Genomic DNA, 16836 nt, shown 5'->3' with positions numbered 1-16836 from the left:
TTGTGTGTCCTACTCTGATAATCCAAATGCCTGTAGTAAAAACTCTACTCTGACATGTTTGTTAAAGCATTTATTTATAGAGCAATGTAGACTAAGATAATTATCCACGCTAGCACAGATATACTGCTGTAAACGTGTCAGGAAGACAGATATGTGCCAGGAAAGGTTTCAGATAAGTTTTAATTCTGATATTTTCCTTTGCTTTCAATTGTATGCTTTGTTTTGCAACTCCTAATCAGAAAAAATAAGATACTTACAGGACAGAAATGCTGAATTCACTTTAAAGAGTTTGAAAATGCAGTGAGACCAGCTGTAAAGATTATCAACAGGCCATCATGTGCCTACAACAGCCATGCACCAATATTCCTGGACTTCCCAGAGGGATTTTCTTAGACCTTTACTCAAAGGCCATCTCTCCTGGACAGCTGATCCTTTCTGGTCCATGTGCAAGGAGCTCAGTTAAGACTCTGCTCACCATAATTTATTCCCACATGAATAAAATTAAAATAAAAGCATGCCCAGTTGATGATAAAAATTTTGGGAGATATTTTACATGGGCATTTTTTTAGTTTTTATGTCATGATTTTTACCTTTTTCTTTATCTCCTGATTAGAACCACTGATTTTGGGATACCTCCTAAAGAGAGAGCCCATGTGGTCCCCATTCCTTTTCCTCAAATCTGACTCCTTATGTAAAGTTGACAAAAATAGGGGTCCAGAATAGCACCCCAGAATATTTTTTACTAAAAGTGGCCTTCAGGGCAGCGTGGTGGTTTCTGTGAGCCCCCTGCCCTTGAGCCTCCATGCCCACGGGCTGCTTGGTGTGGGCAGCCCCTCACCTGGTCATTGGCATGGCAGGAAATGACATGGATCAGATAAATCCTCTCCCTCCCCCTCCACTGGGAGAGACTCTGCTGGCAGCGACTTGGGGAGTGGTTTGGATGAAGCCTTTAAAATGTCCCTTGATGCTTTTGACCATTGCCTCCTCACCATGGACCTTCACGTGGTTACGGGCTCCCAGACACGACGAAAACTGGAGAGTTTCTCCTGAAGGCAGCTAAAATGAGCAGAGATGCCAAGATGAGCCACTAACGCAGGGTAGTAGAACACATGGCGAGGTAACGTCAAGAGATAATGATGTTCCTTATTTAGTAAAGGCAAATGTGATAACCACAGCCGAAAACTCAGATATTTTCTTTAAATTAAAAAAAAAAAAAAAAAAAGGAGAGCGAAACGAAAGTATGGAAAACCAGTCTCAGCTCTAGTTTTCTGGTGGGGGAGGAAGCATTACGTGCTTGAAACGCTCGCACAGAAGTTGGTTGCATTTAACTCTCCTTTTTATGTTTTTCTTATGCAGTAACCCTTCTCTTATTAAAAACATACAGACCAGCCACACCTACTGCACACCTCTCAATGCTGCTTTACAGGTAAGATTAATGACTGTAGCAAATATGCAACAGAGGCGTGTGTCTTCCCCACTCATTTCAAAATATATTAGCCTTGCTCTAATTAGATATTAAATTTTAATTCCGTTAAACTTTTTTCTTAAGTGCATAAAGCATCATAGTCCCTGGAGGCAAACACATATCAGGCTGCTTCAGCATTAGCTAGATGCTTAGCATTTTGAATATTGTGGCAAAAAAATTAAAAGTTCACTTATTAATATTTATCAGCAGTATCATAATTTCCATCCTCTTATTTCAGAATTTCACTTGAGGCAAAAATACCACAAGTGTAATTACTCTAGCACAGCTATTAATGTGCTGAATGATAGGATACTGCGGCACGTGACCTTCTATTGTTCATGGCTTTAAAGAGAAAGCAGATCATTTTTCCCCCTTTTCTTTTAAGGGCTATTTTTGCATATCTTCCTATTGTTGGTAAAAAATAAACGGTGCAATTCCTGTAGAAAATAAAAGATCATTTTTATTGGTTTAAACTGTAATCGTAAGACAAAAATTCAATTTTTTTCACGATGCAGAAATACACAAAGTGTGGGTGCAGAATTAATAACTTGCAGCCTAAAAATGTTCCTGTCTCCAGTCCTTTTTCCTGTGCCCTTTTTCCCCTTTCAGTGAATTACTGAGTCAGTCTCAAAAACCCCAGGTAAAGTCCATGTTTGCTGTATAAACCAAAGATACAAATGCATTACCATGCCCTGATTTGTATTGGGTCTGTGTGTTTGTATGGGGGCTCAAACCTGGTTTATATATTATGAATTAATCCAGGAGGCAGCACCACGCACACTTGTACCCCAAGTGGCTCTTGGGGGTCACTTCTGAAGAAGTTCACTGATGGCCATGGGTATTTACTTTCATGTTTTATGGAAGATTTACCACACTTCTCTTTTCAGAACCAAGAAATAAATTATTAGGAGGAAAATTATGTTTTACCTTTCTTTTATTTTTTTGAGTTTATGCAGTAATTCCTGCAAAGCCCAGGAAAGCATGTTTAAATGAAGCAACTGTAAATACCATTCATTAGTAACTTATTTTCCCTTGAGTCTTGTGAAGTGTGATTTTTAAAGACTGCTTTGTCTCCTGAATAGTATTAAGATTACAAGCACATTTTGCATTCATGAGGCTGAAAGGCAAAAATGAAATGATCCTGCATTTCTTCACATTGTTAACTATGTGACTAATTTCAATTAATATGCTTATCATATGGAACTGTTCGTGTTTTATTTCTGAAACACGTGTCATTGTCGTCATCTCCATCCATTCTTGTCTTTTGTGATAACCTCCAAACTGTTTCCATTCCCCACTTTTCCTGAGAGAGCCACGTCCTCAGACCCCCCCATACCTGAGCTGGTGGAAAGAGGAGCCTGGGCCAGATTTGCTGCCACTGTCACCCCTCTAAGAAATGGGGATGAATAATAACCATTGCACTGAGGCTGGTCCTCTTCTAGGGTAAAAATACACCAGCAGGTTCCACTGCCATGAGGGCAATTCAGACCTCACTTGGGCAGCAAATTCCTCCAGGACACAAAGCTGCCTTACCTGTCAGGACCTACATTCAGTCTAATTAATAATAGATGAGCAGTATTCCCCCCAGCTTTTGTGGGCTCTGGGAAGTTTTGCCCCTTGCAGTTCCCCTGAGCACTCTGGGGTCTGCACAGCGGGCTGTGTGCTGCTGGCATGGCAGGCTCTGGTTTCTTTTCCTGTGGGGTGGCAGAGCCTCCCCTCTCCTTCACCCAGACCCTGCTGACATCTCCTCTATCTGTTTTCCCTCGTGGCCAGGGAGAAGAAGCAGCTCTCTCCCCCCTCTGTCTGTGGAAGGTATGGGGACTCCAGCTCTCACCAGTTCTCTCTTTTGCCAGTGTGTTCAAGAGGGGCTCCCAAAACACTCCCTCTCCTATTACTGTCTTCCTAGCAGATACTCCCAGTGTCCCACCTCTCCCCCAGTAAATTGCTTTACTGCAATTACAAGTTATCACTGTGGGTGAAGAACTTGAGTCATTATTTTGCCAAGTGCAGGAAATGTGAACCATTCTTTGCATCCCCTAATCACAATGAGTTTGCCGGTTGTTGAATCAAGAAGATAAAAATAATCCTCCCCGTTAGAATGGCTTTTGTAGTCACGTGTGACACATAGGGCTGCACATGGAGAGGTCAATGTAAGGAAGAATAAAGGGGGGCCATGCTCCTGGAGATGATGCAGTGAGGGCTGGTCCTGTTCTCCCTTCCCATCCCATCTCCCCCCACGCTGTCTCTGGCTGTGCTGGGAAGAACTGCCACCTTGGCACCAAGCAAGGAGATCTGTCCCATGAATTAGGAGCAGGCAGGAGCGTTTGGTGATGATCCATTTGCATGGATTCCCCTCCCACAGGCCAGGTTTGCATCATGCAGACCCAGCCCGATGGATGTTTTTGCTTGGCCACTGTAGCCAGCTGACCTCTTCCCAGAGCAGGTCAAGCTGCCCAGCACTGAGAGAGAGCCATGGATGATGTCAGCCAGATCCAGCTGGGATGGGTGAAATGGTTAAATGTCCTTCCAGTCCCTGGGTGCTACAGCCTCAGAAAGCTGTGCTTCCCATCCCTGTGCCTCCCTCCCATTCCAGTGCCTCCCATCCCACCAAGCACTGGGCTCCTCTGGGGCTCGGGGTTTCTGTGTTCCCACCGCTGCTGCGCCGGGCCGGGACTGTGCTGTCAACATGAGCTAATGCTGACACACAGTAAATATTAGCAGGCAGAATGGTGGGAATCAGAAGGAAAATATTTAGCAGTTCATTCTCTTCCTACAAAGATTTCCATTTAGAAAGTTAACTCCAGTGTGCCGTTGCTCTGTATTTCCCTAGAACAAAGGGGAAAATCCAAATGAAATAGTCAGACCTGTAACAGCTAAGGTAGGAGGTGAGTTGCTGAGGTTTAAGAAATTTTATGTGGAGTGGTTCAGCTCTCAGGTAGATTGGTGCAGCTCTGATCCAGTTAGCGCCGATGGCAGCCTCACACATGTCCCAAGGAAAACCAGACTCGACGAGGCTGCACTCCAGCTTGGTGTGCAGCTCACTCCAGTGGGGAGAACTTACCAGATGAACCAGTTCCCATGTTTTTTCCCCATTTCATTAGAAACAAAATTCAAACCTAAGCCACAAAAAATACTCCAAAGCCCCAAACATAATTTGATGAAGCAAAAATAAGGAAAGGATGTTTTCTTTCTTCTGTGTAATTCCAAATAGGGAATGGAAGTCTCCATCCTCTTATAAGCCAATACAGCTATGAATCCTTTAACCTGGATCTAAACAATGTTAAATTTCCCTTGATGGAATCAGGGTAATACCTATGGGAAAGCATAATATTTTAAAGAACCTGTAATTGCAAATAATTTAAATGTGGAGAATGTTTTGGAACCAATGTGTTGTGCAGAGTATAAAACATTAGTCATGGCTCTTCATGGATTTGTTTGTGTCCTTGGCAGGCTTCAATGGCTGAGAACAGTATACCTCTATACACTACTGCTTCCATGGGAAATCCCACTCTGGGCAATTTAGCCAGTGCGATGAGGGAAGAGCTCAATGGTGCAATGGAGCATACGAACAGTAACGGGAGTGACAGCAGTCCAGGACGTTCCCCTATGCAAGCGATGTAAGTACAGCAGAGGTGCCTGCTGGCCCCAGCTCCTGTCCTACCTCTCTCCTCTAGGGTGACTCTGGAGACTCCTGGCTCCTTCCTCAGCTTCATGGATGGGGCAGCAGGAGCAGACATCTACCTCCATCTGGGGGTGTGCGTAGGGTGGTTAGAACATAAGAGCCATTTACTGGTTTCTGCATGAAACTGATCAGCACAATCCAGTCCAAGAAGGACACAGAGCTATAAAATTTTTTGCAGTTCTCTTCTTTAAACCTTGCAAAACCTCATAGGCAACGATGTTTCTTGGAGAAAACCTGTTCTCTCTCTCCCCTTTGGTTTACACGATGAGCACGGCCCTTGCGGCAGAGCCGGGAAATGGGCTTGTACGGCCGGTCCAAAAAAAACCACTCAACACACAACAGTCTTGCTAAGCATTAACATGAAGGCCTGTGTGATTTATAGATTGCTCTTAAAATATCAAAAGGAGAACTAATAGGGGCATTATGGCAACAGACGGCGGCGTAATGAGCGCGTCCATAAGCACACGAAGCGGCGGGGGCTCAACGTGAGCGGCACCCGGGCAGCGGGCGGGCGCAGGAAAGGGTAAGGCAGGAAGGGTGTGATGCCCCGATGGGTGTGTGCGGTATTTATGGGGTGACAGAGTGAGTTTGCAAAGCTGTAAACTCCCCCCTCCCCTCGCATCACGCGCCGGGTAATTGCCGGCTGGCGAGGAAACCGGAGTTTACAAGTCCCGTCGCTGCCGAAAGCTCGGCGGAGCACTTGGGTACCTGCGAGGGACCGTGCTGCCCGTCTTCCCCCCGCGCCTTAAAACAGCCTGTAAAATTACTGGCTGGCTTGCCAGGGCTCACGTTACACCTTAAAAGGAGAACTAATTTGTAGTCTTTCACTTCAAAGTAATTTGAATAAGGGATTTACAAAAGTAAGTCTAAATCAAAAAGTAGAAAAAACATTAACCTAATACCACGGTAGTAATTAGTTGTGGAACTAATTAGCATTTAATGGCAAAAAAGTTTCCCACCTGCATAATGTGTTGTCAGAGGGGAGGGGGCACGAAGGAATCTGAGGCTCTGGATACTTTGATATCGCAGTGTTTTAAATCAGTGCACAAAGTGCTTTGAAAAAAAATCTTTAAAGATGGCAACATTCATTTTTAATTAATAATTAATTTAAACATTGTCTTTTACCATTTACTTCAAAACATTCAAATAATGTGTTTAGCTTTTCCAGTGATTGTTTGTGCAGTATTAATTATCTCTCCCAAAGTAACGTTGCATGACACACTTTCCGTCTCTCACAGACGGATTCATCTCCAGGCAGTTTTAGTCACAATTTGTTATCCTCTGCCTGTGACCACGCAGGGCTGGCGTGAAGGAGGAGTGGAGGGACATGACTTTTCTCAAGAAACAAGACTTCTCCCAAGGGTTTCTCCTGGCCTAACAGACAAGGATGAACGTTTATGATGTTGCGTTAATCCAAGTAATTATTTTTTTGCAAGTTCAAGGCTAGTGCAGTTCATGCACTTCTCATTTCACCTAAGGTTTCCTTGTCTTTGAATAGACTGAGAGGAGGGAAAAATAACCAAGTTGAAACAGGCTAGGACTTCTTCCAGAACTGTGCATAGCTGTGGCCTTTGTTGCACTTAATAATCATCTCTTAGCACATTGATACCAAGGTGAGGGGCACAGAACAAATAGTGGAGAGAGAGGAGGTCGGGGGGAGTGATGCCTCATTTTCATTATTCACCAGAAAATCCAATTTTCTGTTGTAATATGGAAATGATTGTTTCCTGAGTGTTTTCATTTTCTCAGAATTGATAATATATGTGTTCTCTGCTGAACATTTCTTTTTGCTTAAGTAAAATGTGGCTGGGTGATGTTCCAATACCAGCCTCAGAGCTTCCTCATTATAATGGTGTTTCTAAGTAGTTTGAGGGGATCTAAAGCTAGAACACCATTCACACGTCACAGGGTTTACCCTGTTTACTAAATAAAATCATGAGTCAACAGCGACTCTACAGACGCTGTGAAACCTTTCTTTTTTCCATGCTCCTGCTTTGTTAACAACATGTTCATTTTTTTTCTCAGAACATATTTCCTTGTCATAATGCAAATTTTTTTTTAAACCATTGCAGTGTATTAAAAGAAATCAAGTTTTAAACTTTATTGTAAGGTTTAAAGGACCTTGTTAACATGACAGCTAAGAAGTCTAACACTTTAGCTGAAGTCTTATTACTGCTCATTCGTTTCCTTTTTATGACACACTGAACCACAGCTAGGGTGGGGTTTTTTTTTCCCCCCTTCTCTCTCCCTCCTTTTGAAACACTAGAAAGTAGTCGCATAATTACAGCTTGGGGACATAACACTTTCATCCTGATATGCTCCAAAGGTAGCCACAAAGCAAACTACTCCATGCTGTGTGCACCACCAGAACTCAGTGGCTTTAAACAACAGTCAGCTTTATTAAAAACTCCTCTGTTCCCAGAGTGGACAAACAAAAGAATTACTCAGATGTGAAAAGAAGGGGAATCTGTGTTCAGCAAGGTTATTTATTGTTAACCCCTTCTGGAGTCCCAGGCATCTACTTAAAAGGAATGTGCTGAATTTCTGCTGCTGTAAAAACAGAAATGGGAAACCCTTTCTTTTCTTTGCCTTCTTTCCTCCCCCCCCTTCTTTTTCTTGTTGCTTAACCCAGCATTTACCTTTTCTGTAACTCAGCAGACTGAATTCTTCAGTCTCTAAGGGAAGTTTTCCTTCCCCATTTTGAGGATTTGGTGAGGTGGCAAACAGAAATTTAGACTTAACTTGAGAGGATATGAAAGTCTCTCTTTGCCTTCAAGATTATTTAAGCTTATTTATTTCAGTTGTTCAGAAATCTTTGAGAAAAATCACAGATTCGGGAAGGTTTCTTCCTCACATGCCATTTTGAGGTTACAGCTGACAGAATACACAAGGAGTTGGAATTTTTTGGCATTGTTTTCCTTGCAGCTCTCTCTCTGGGGCTTGTGTTACCCAGATAACCTCCTCATTTAGGGGATGGAGGTTTTGCCAAGCTCACTGTCTGATGTTTGGGGGAGGCTGGTGTGACTCTGCTCCTGTGGCTTTGTGGCCCTCTCTGGCTTTGTCTCACCCAGGGTCGAGCACAGCTTTTCATAAATTCTGTTGCTTCTCACACCTCAAGTTTTGTTTTTTGAACTCCGGGAGTCACACCAAACCTCAAAGAGAACCTCAGTTAAAACCACCTGGTTTCACCTGGTTTCATAACAAAACCAGAAGAGGGGCAGAGTTTGCTTTGGAAAGGTTTTGGGACCTTTGAAAGAGCTTTCACAGCACTTTGAGTGGTTGTGAGCACAGTGAACACCTGTCTAACCTGCTGGCACCTGAGTTGGTGGGGATGCCTTGGGACACTAGGCAGCCTTTGGAGAAACTCCAGTCCATGTACCAACCTCTCCACTGCATGTGACATGTGCTCTCCTCCCCCCTCTGAAAATTTCCCTTCTGTGTTTTCAAAAATAATACTTGGGAAAAAAAAAAATGGCGAGCAGCAGCATCAAAACCAGAAAGCAAAAAAGCAAAACTTAGACATTAAAACAGCAGTAAAAAAGATCACTGCCATAAAGGCTGAGTAGCACAGGCTTTATTGGGCCCTCAGTTCAGCCGCTCTCTTCCCCTTTTTCTTCTGTTTTTCATTTCATGTTTTCTCCCAAGTGAGGGGCCCCACAGCCTATTCATAATGTAAGTTTTTCTAGTTTCAGGTATTCAGCATAGTTTAATACTCACTGAGGCCATGAGCTGCTGGGACAGGTAGCACATGCATGCCTCCAACATGACAATCTGCTTACAAGACTTTTTATGCATTTATGCCAATTCTTAACCTCTGATCCTTGAATTTCCTCCTTCCAGTCTTTTCTTTACCCCTCTCTTTTCAGTAGTTCAGTTAAAGCTGTATGAGCTATGCTCTGAGTGTGTAATTTTTTCAAAAATTTTATGACATGCAGAGGAGCCTTTTTGCTCCCAGAGATGTGTTGATACTGGATTGGGAGGGAAAAGGTTTGTGTACATGGATACTGCATCACTTCTGCCCAGCGTTCCTCTGGATGAGTTGGAAGTAATACTTAAGTATTGATCTGGCACTTTACAACTCAAAAATTGCAACAAGCAGGGACTTGAAAGGCATTCGCAGCTCACATTAGAATTGTCTCTAGTCAGCAAGTTGGATGCTTCCTAAACTGATCCAGGCTCAAGCCTGAATAAAAAAATAGGATACAGGGGTACAGCTGGCTCACTTGAAGTAGGCAAGGCTGGCTCTGGTCTGTCAATGGATGCTGAGTACATTTTCCCTGCTCAGTGATTTATCCTTGCTGTCTGTCCATGCAGTGGACTACAAGCAGTGTTGTCATTACTATCCACACAAAGCATAAAATACAATGCAGCTATTTTAAATCATTTTAAAGCAAAGCTGTGCAGGCAGAGGAAAAGTTCTTACAGTGAAGGTGTGTGTGCTTCGGGTTGTGTGTTCATGTTGCACATGTGAAAGGGTTAAATCAGCCTGCACAGAGAAAAAAGCAAGAGTCTTGGAGGTGGGTATCAACTCAGTGAGAGACAGAGTGAGACTTGAACTCATTAACACTTTATTTTAAGGGATTGCCTACATCATCAATTATTTAGGAAGCAAACAGGGTCTCCATCGCTGTGTCGCATTATTAATACTTGGTAATGTCAATAAAATCCTACTTTCCTATAAAGTCCCACCAACAAGACACTATTGACTTACATGGCTACTTTACATTTCAAAAGCTGCTGAACAAAAAAAAAAAAAAAGAGAGAGGTAAAAGAAAGGTAATTTGTATTTGTATAGGATTTGTTGTAAATATGATTTACGAACAACATTTTTCAATTGTTATCATACCCGTTTTGAATGACCAAGCCCCATTCCCTTGTGGGTTATTCATGTGCTTTGCTGTAATGAGAAATTTGGCAGATCTCATCTCTTTAGTACATCCTTGTGCCCACCATGAGCTGAGGATCATGTTCTGCCTTGTTTACAGCTGACAGTGTTATTATTCTCGTTAGGACTGTGCTTTCTTATCATATTGTTGTGTTGAGCGAGCCTTTTCCTCTCTGTTTGTGTTTCCTGGCAGGGCTTTTCTTCCCTTATTGACAGTTTGTAAAAATATGCATTAATTTGGAGTTTAAAGCATGTATCATGGTGTCTCTTTGCTGTGTTTGCTTGAAGTTGATTAATGATAGAACCTCACTTGGGGTCGTCCTCTGGAGAGTTGTCTCACAGGTTCTGCATGTTAACGAGGGACGCTGCACACACAGTGAGGATGATTAGCCCGGCCTTGGCAGGCCCCTGCCTTCCCCCTCTGATGCATATTCCACTTATTTATCCAAAGATCATTTTAACTTAATGTGTCAGCTGAGAGCGTTTTCTCTCGATCCCAAGACGGAAACCCTATCGAGGTGCTCCTCCCAGAGTGTTTTCCCAGGAAAGCTGAGTGCTGCCTGCCCGGCTCAGCCTTCATGGGATCTTGGAATCATTAAGCTTGGAAAAGCCCTTTAGGATCGTTGAGTCTGGCCATTAATTTAGCACTGCCAAGCCCACCACTAAACCATGTTTTAAATGCCACATCCACGTGTTTCCTGAAGGCTTCTGGGTGCAGCGACTGCATCACTCCCCTGGGCAGCCTGTTCCAGTGTTTGGTCACTCTTTCCGTGAAGAAATTCTTCCCAATATCCAACTTAAACCTCCTGTGGGGCAACTTGAGGCTGTTTACTCTTGTTCTGTTGATTGTTACCTGGGAGATGGTTCTTGGCATGGCTTCTGTGGCCAGCACAGATATTGAGAGTCTTCTTCCTGCCCTCCAGGTCTGAACCCCCAAAACCACCTCACTTTCTCCCTAAACTACCCGCGCTGTCAAAACCATTTTTTAATGAGCAGCTTGCTGATTGTCTGTTGTTTTGTTTTCCCAGGCACCCCGTGCATGTCAAAGAAGAACCATTAGACCCAGATGAAAATGAAGGCCCACTATCCTTAGTGACAACAGCCAACCACAGTCCAGATTTTGATCACGACAGAGATTATGAAGATGAACCTGTAAATGAGGACATAGAATGAGTATGTCTGACATCGTTATCCTGAGAATGAAGATTGGAAGAACACGTCAAACTTAGCTGTGAAATCTCTCCATTATTGTACAGTCTGGAGGATTCTCAGTCCACTTTGACAACTATGAAATATGTTAACTCTTAGTGCCATCAAGTATCCCATTTGGGAGTATTTTTGATTTTTCTACTTTTTGTTGAAAAAAGGAATTTGTACTCTGTGCATTGGATGGACTTGTTTGGTACTTGGGATTTTCCTCTCTTACAGTCAACATCAGTGTTGTAAATTTGCTAAACTGATTCACTTGCATTTAGCAGCCAGCTGTGGACTGCAGGTCCTGCCAATTTTGGACACTTGAGGACATCAAACTGAGCATGTACACCTGAACTGCAGATCAAGTCTTTGCCCAGATTTTAAGGATTCCAATGGACAACATATTTGCACAGTACTGCATGTTGATTATCACTGCCTTTACTCCATTTGGTTTTTTTTGTTTCGTTGGTTGGTTTCTTTATTTTTTCTTTTTTTTTTTTTTTTTTTTTTTTGCTTCCATTTGGGATGGGGAAGGCCTGTGTGTGCACGTGTGTGGGTATGTGTGTGTGCGTGTGAGCGTGTATATCGGGGAGGGGTTCAAAGAAAAAATTATCCCAAACTTTTTAATGTATTGCTTTTATTCCCCCGCCCCACTTCTCCTCTACCATTTTAAGTTCTGACCTCAGGCCTCATCTGGGCCCAGGGCCTCTCAGAGGCTTCAACGTTTTCTGTACTTTGTGATGAATGTTAATAGGTGTTTTTATTATACGAAGCTGAATGTCATTGAATTGTTTGTAGTTTTTTCTGTCATTCATTCCAGTTTCCTTCAGATGCCACCATGTTTTCTTTAGCTATGGAAAACATTCCATTTCGGTGTCTCCTTTTTTGTTGTTGTTGTTTTTTGAAAAGGTCCCAAATGCTGCACGATACATGTGGAAGGGTTGTCCAACGGAGAGAGAGGAACGAAGTACTGCAAGAATGAGAATGAATGACAGATGAACATAGAAACACTGTAGGAAGCAACACAGATTCATTCCACAAAGCAGTATTTTTAATATATTCTTGTTTTGTTTGGGTTTTTTGATTTTTTTTTTCTTTTGGTTTTTTGGCAGCAACGGTGAATATTAGCAAATGCCACAAAATTGAACAGCACAAAGAAACATATGCAGCACCAACAGAGTTCACTTTTAGTAGAGAATGAATAGTACAGTGGCAGGTTCTCGGTTGTTTAACACGAGTTCTAATGGGTCAACAAATCTTTCTGGAATATCTAAGATTACCGAGATGGGCACCTAAACATTTATTATTACAACTTTATTTTTTTTTTTTCTATTACTATTTTACATTTGCATTTGCAAATAGTGGTTGGAAAGATGACTTCATTAAATTGTTACTGTACGTGGTGATGTTTCACGGTTAAACATCAGTTCAGGATTGCTTGGTGGCGTTAATCTGTTTGAATACAAATTAGATTTCAGATTGAACTTGTTCCGGGAGTTAATAAGGACGGGGGCCCCACTAATGCTAAAGTGTTAATTTTCAGCTGTGCAAATCCAGTACTGCAGTTAGGATTGTTATGCAATATTACACCAGCCAGTATGGGAGAGTTGGGAGAGAATTGGCGCCGGGGCTTGTTAGGCAAAACTGGCAAAGCTCTGCAAAGCAAACACGACATACAAAATCTGTTGCCATAGGTCAGTAAACCTCAGTCACCAAACACCTAAACATTTTCATTCTGCAACCACTTTTCTGTCACTCATTTATTTATGTAGGACTGTAGCTTTTTTTTATTATTTCAAAAAGCCTTTCAGAGCTTAATTTATATTCTTCTTTGTACCTTTTTTTTTTTCCTAAAATTACCAAAGATATTACACAAAGGTAAATTATGTTCTCTGTTATATGCTTTATCTTATGAAGCCAAATATCCTCTTATTGTTGATCAAAGGAGGTTGAAGAATTTAGAGGGAAATGACAAGATGTGGGCTATTGCTAACCTGAGAGGGAAACTGCTCCTTTATTCTAGAAAATTTAGAAGGCCAAGTAGATGTCTGAACCAAAGTTGTTACTTTTTATTTGCAATTCTTTACAGTGACCAAAATGAAAGTCTGTAAAGAGGAATCAAGGAGAGCTTTTGAGGTTAAAACTAGCAATCAGTGTTACTGGGGGAGCTATGAGAAGGGAGCTGAAGAAAGCAAAGACACAATTATTTCGTGGAAAATTAGAGTATCAGATAAAGGAGACAGTTTAATAAAACACAGAAGAGGACAGAAAAGCTCCCACAATTTAACTGGACGACATAATGGTATTTCTAGAATTAAAAGAAAAAAACATTTTTTTTCGGTCTTTGGTTCTACAGATTGTGTGCCACTTCTGTTCTGGGACTGTGCTGGGATGACTGCTTTAATTTTGGTTGATCTTGGCACATTTTACTCAGTTTTGTTTAGTTTTTGGTCAGCATTTTTCATAAGGAAATAACACTCCTGTCCACTCATAAGCTTTGGTACAAGAAATTTTATTGGCAGTTACTTTTATAAAACTCAACTCTGCTTTCTGTTTCAAAAAGACAAGGAAAAAAAAAAAAAAAAAAAAAGGGCAGTCTGTGGTCATTTGGAAACATTTTTTTAAATTTTGGTTTTTTTGGTTTTTTGGGTTTTTTTTAGTTTTGGTTTAAATTATATCCAGGCAGCTTCGTGACGTGCCGGCGGTAGCCAGACAGGGATCATGAGAATTGAGCTCTGTGCTTCAAAACTGAGTGGTTTGCTGGTTAGTTTGGTATTCAGAAGGGGGATAAAAATCTGGTAGATTAGTTCATTCTCAGCATGTGTAGCTAGACATGAGTAAAGATAACAGCATGAGAAACTGTTAGTACGCATACCTCAGTCCAAACTGTTAGGGAATGAGTAAATAAAAAATACATTTCACTCAGTTGCACTTAGTTGTATGTCTTGCATGCTTAGTCTAAAGACTGTAGCAAAAATAAAAAAAATTAAAAAAAGAGAAAAAGAAACAAAAAATTAGAGTTTAACATATCTGGCAGGTGTTGCAGCCTTGCAGAAGAACCAACTGAAAATCTCAGGCTTTACATCAAGCAAACTTCACTATGATTTTTACAATTCTGATTCTGTATCCCTTTGGATATACAGTTGCTTCTTTAGGGAGGGGTTTATTATGTTGTACATATATATCCCACTGTGTCTGTGTGAGCCTTTGTCTTTTGGGGGGAGGGTGGGGAGGGAGGAAAAGGTGGAAAGGTCCTTTTTTTAGATATCATTCCTCAAAAGGAATAAATGCAGACCTGTTTGTCAAAACACCTTTTGCTTTTTGTGCAACTGCTTTATATTAACTATACTAAAAAATAGCTTTGAAAAAAAAAAAAACTACTGTATGTAATGGAATTGCAGAATACGCTGCACATGTATTTTATTTAGTTATCCTTGCTTTAAGAATATTGGATGACATTTGCTGACATGTGGGAGAAAATCCCTGACTTTTTTTTTCAGCTTTTAAATTGTAACATAGTTGACAGATTTTTTTTTTTCTCCTGTTATCATTGATCGAAGCATTTTTGTACAGTTTTGTGTTTAAGCTGGTTTTTTTGATACTTTCCCACCCCTTCTGTTATCTTACCACTGCCTTTTCTGGCTGTCTTAAACAAAGTTCATATATTTGAAAGGAAAAAAAAAATGGTTTAAAAAAAAAAAAATGTTTTTCTCCTGCTGCAGTAAATATTTTGCATGATGAATTCCAGGGTCACACTTTCAAAGTTTATCAGTGAAGTAGTGATTAATAATGGGGAGTGTCAAACTATTGAACTTTTTGTATAAAAAAACAAAAAAAAAACTTTACAAGGTGCCAAGATGTAAAGACAATTTGTTACATGTTTTTTTTCTCAAAGAAAAGCGTACATTATGAAAGTAGTACCATGTATCAGGTAAATCGCTGTCAGGAATGAGAGTCAAAGCCTTCCTTGTCCACAAAAAAAAAAAAAAAGTTTGTAAATGTAAAACCTGTTAGGTTTCTGCATTCAACTAGAAGTGAAATGAAGAAAAAATAAAAAAAAAATAAAAATCAAGGCTTATGTAGAACAAGTGACCACAAAAAAAATGACCTTTTTTTGATTCTCGCTCGCAAGAGTCCCTCTGCAGGTCCTGCACCTCCCCATTCCTGGAGCTCAGCTTCAGGGAGAGACTGGGGCAGGGATGCTGGTTCTACAAATATTGCAGATCATTAGATATTTTATATATATACATACATAAATATATATATATATAAAGTTTTTTAAAATAATTTTGAACTATTGTAGTTTTCAGATCGCCAATAATCTCACGTTCATTATAGCATGGAAAAAAAGGAAACCAAACGTGTTTAAACTCTTTTGAAATCCTTTGGTACCTTTGGTTAATGAACTCAGAGTGATTTTTTAGATGTTTCAGAAGTCATTTAGTATTCTAGTCTTGCGAGGTGAATTTGCAGTTCAGGACTGCATTTTAATGGGCCCAGAACAGGTAACCAAGTATCTTCTACCCATAAGCCTTGATGAAAATGGTACAGTCCAGACTGTTAGCATGGTGCTTCGTGTGTATGTGCTGCCAGTAACAAGATTTTTTTTTTTTTTTTTTTTTTGATAAGGCATAAAAGAAACTCATTCCTTACATCAACTGTAATTCCATCATTCCATGTCTGTTGATACAGACAATAAAAAATGTTGTGTAGTCAGTACTAATTACTGACATTATAGCATTCTCAAATGCAATAAAAATGCTGGTTGTTCACACTGGTAATGCAAGTTGCCATGTCCGAAGTTCTTGTTTTGTTTTCCCCCCTCCTGGTGACTGATGTCACATCCCATGGTCCCTGATCCGTGGGCACCTCATCCATGTCCCAGCTCACTCATGGGTGGACAAACCTCATCCCTTCCCTTGAGTCTCCCCCAGACACATCCAAAATATTTTAGTGGTGGTTTCGTGGACAGTGTGCAGGGCAGCTGGGTGAGGAGTGAGCTCTGGAGACAAGGAGGACACTGTCATTCAAGGAATTAGTCCTCTTTTCCAAGGAAGTCCTTCACTTCTGCCCTTTGGTGTCATTTGCTTCCTCACTGGACTCTGTTTCAAAGCTTGAAGGAAGGGTTTGGGGTCTTCATCCTGCAGTTCCTTCCCAATCCAATGCCCTGATGGGAATGGTGCTGCTGGTAGGAAGGGCTGGGAATGTGCACTGCACCCCTGCCAAAAGGGTTTGCAGAATCAGCCCCTTGGTCCACAAAACTCTGAGCAGCAAAATCCCAAGTGGTGCTGTCACCTGAGACAAACTAAAGGAAAAACCCACCTTCTTTTTCTTTTGAGTAAGCACACATTTATTTTGCTCATCAAGTTTTGTAAAGAAAAATAAAATGTTTAATAACTAGCATTAGCAGCAAACTGAAATTTCAGAGGAGAGATTTTTCATGAATAATTCATTAAAATTTCACATCTGCAAGATTAGTCATCCAAATAAAATGCTAATGTCAAAAACATGCACCGTCTATAATATTCTCATCAAGAAATCTTTTTGCATATAATGATAAATGCTTAAATTAGTACAAATGATTTTATAAAAATATTCTATCATAAAATT

General features: G+C 41.0%; 1 protein-coding gene across 17 annotated transcripts in view; it reads left to right on the top strand.

The window, feature by feature from the left end:
- The window catches only part of FOXP1 (forkhead box P1), a 377034-nt gene extending 361022 nt beyond the window's left edge, over positions 1–16012 (top strand). For 11 of the 17 annotated variants that reach the window (XM_079316612.1, XM_079316617.1, XM_079316618.1 and 8 more), the window contains 4 exons: positions 1357–1426; positions 3239–3277; positions 4916–5082; positions 11061–16012. In XM_079316612.1, coding sequence (XP_079172738.1) covers positions 1357–1426; positions 3239–3277; positions 4916–5082; positions 11061–11205 — 421 coding nt within the window. In that variant the 3' untranslated portion in view covers positions 11206–16012. The remainder of the gene's footprint in view (positions 1–1356; positions 1427–3238; positions 3278–4915; positions 5083–11060) is intronic. The other 6 variants (XM_079316604.1, XM_079316605.1, XM_079316619.1 and 3 more) reach the window with 1 other exon arrangement.
- The last annotated feature ends 824 nt before the right edge of the window (positions 16013–16836 follow it).

Source organism: Erithacus rubecula (genome assembly GCF_903797595.1).
Source record: "Erithacus rubecula genome assembly, chromosome: 13".
Lineage (NCBI taxonomy): Eukaryota > Metazoa > Chordata > Aves > Passeriformes > Muscicapidae > Erithacus > Erithacus rubecula.
Note: the sequence above shows the minus strand (reverse complement) of the source record. Positions and strands in the feature narration are given on the sequence as shown.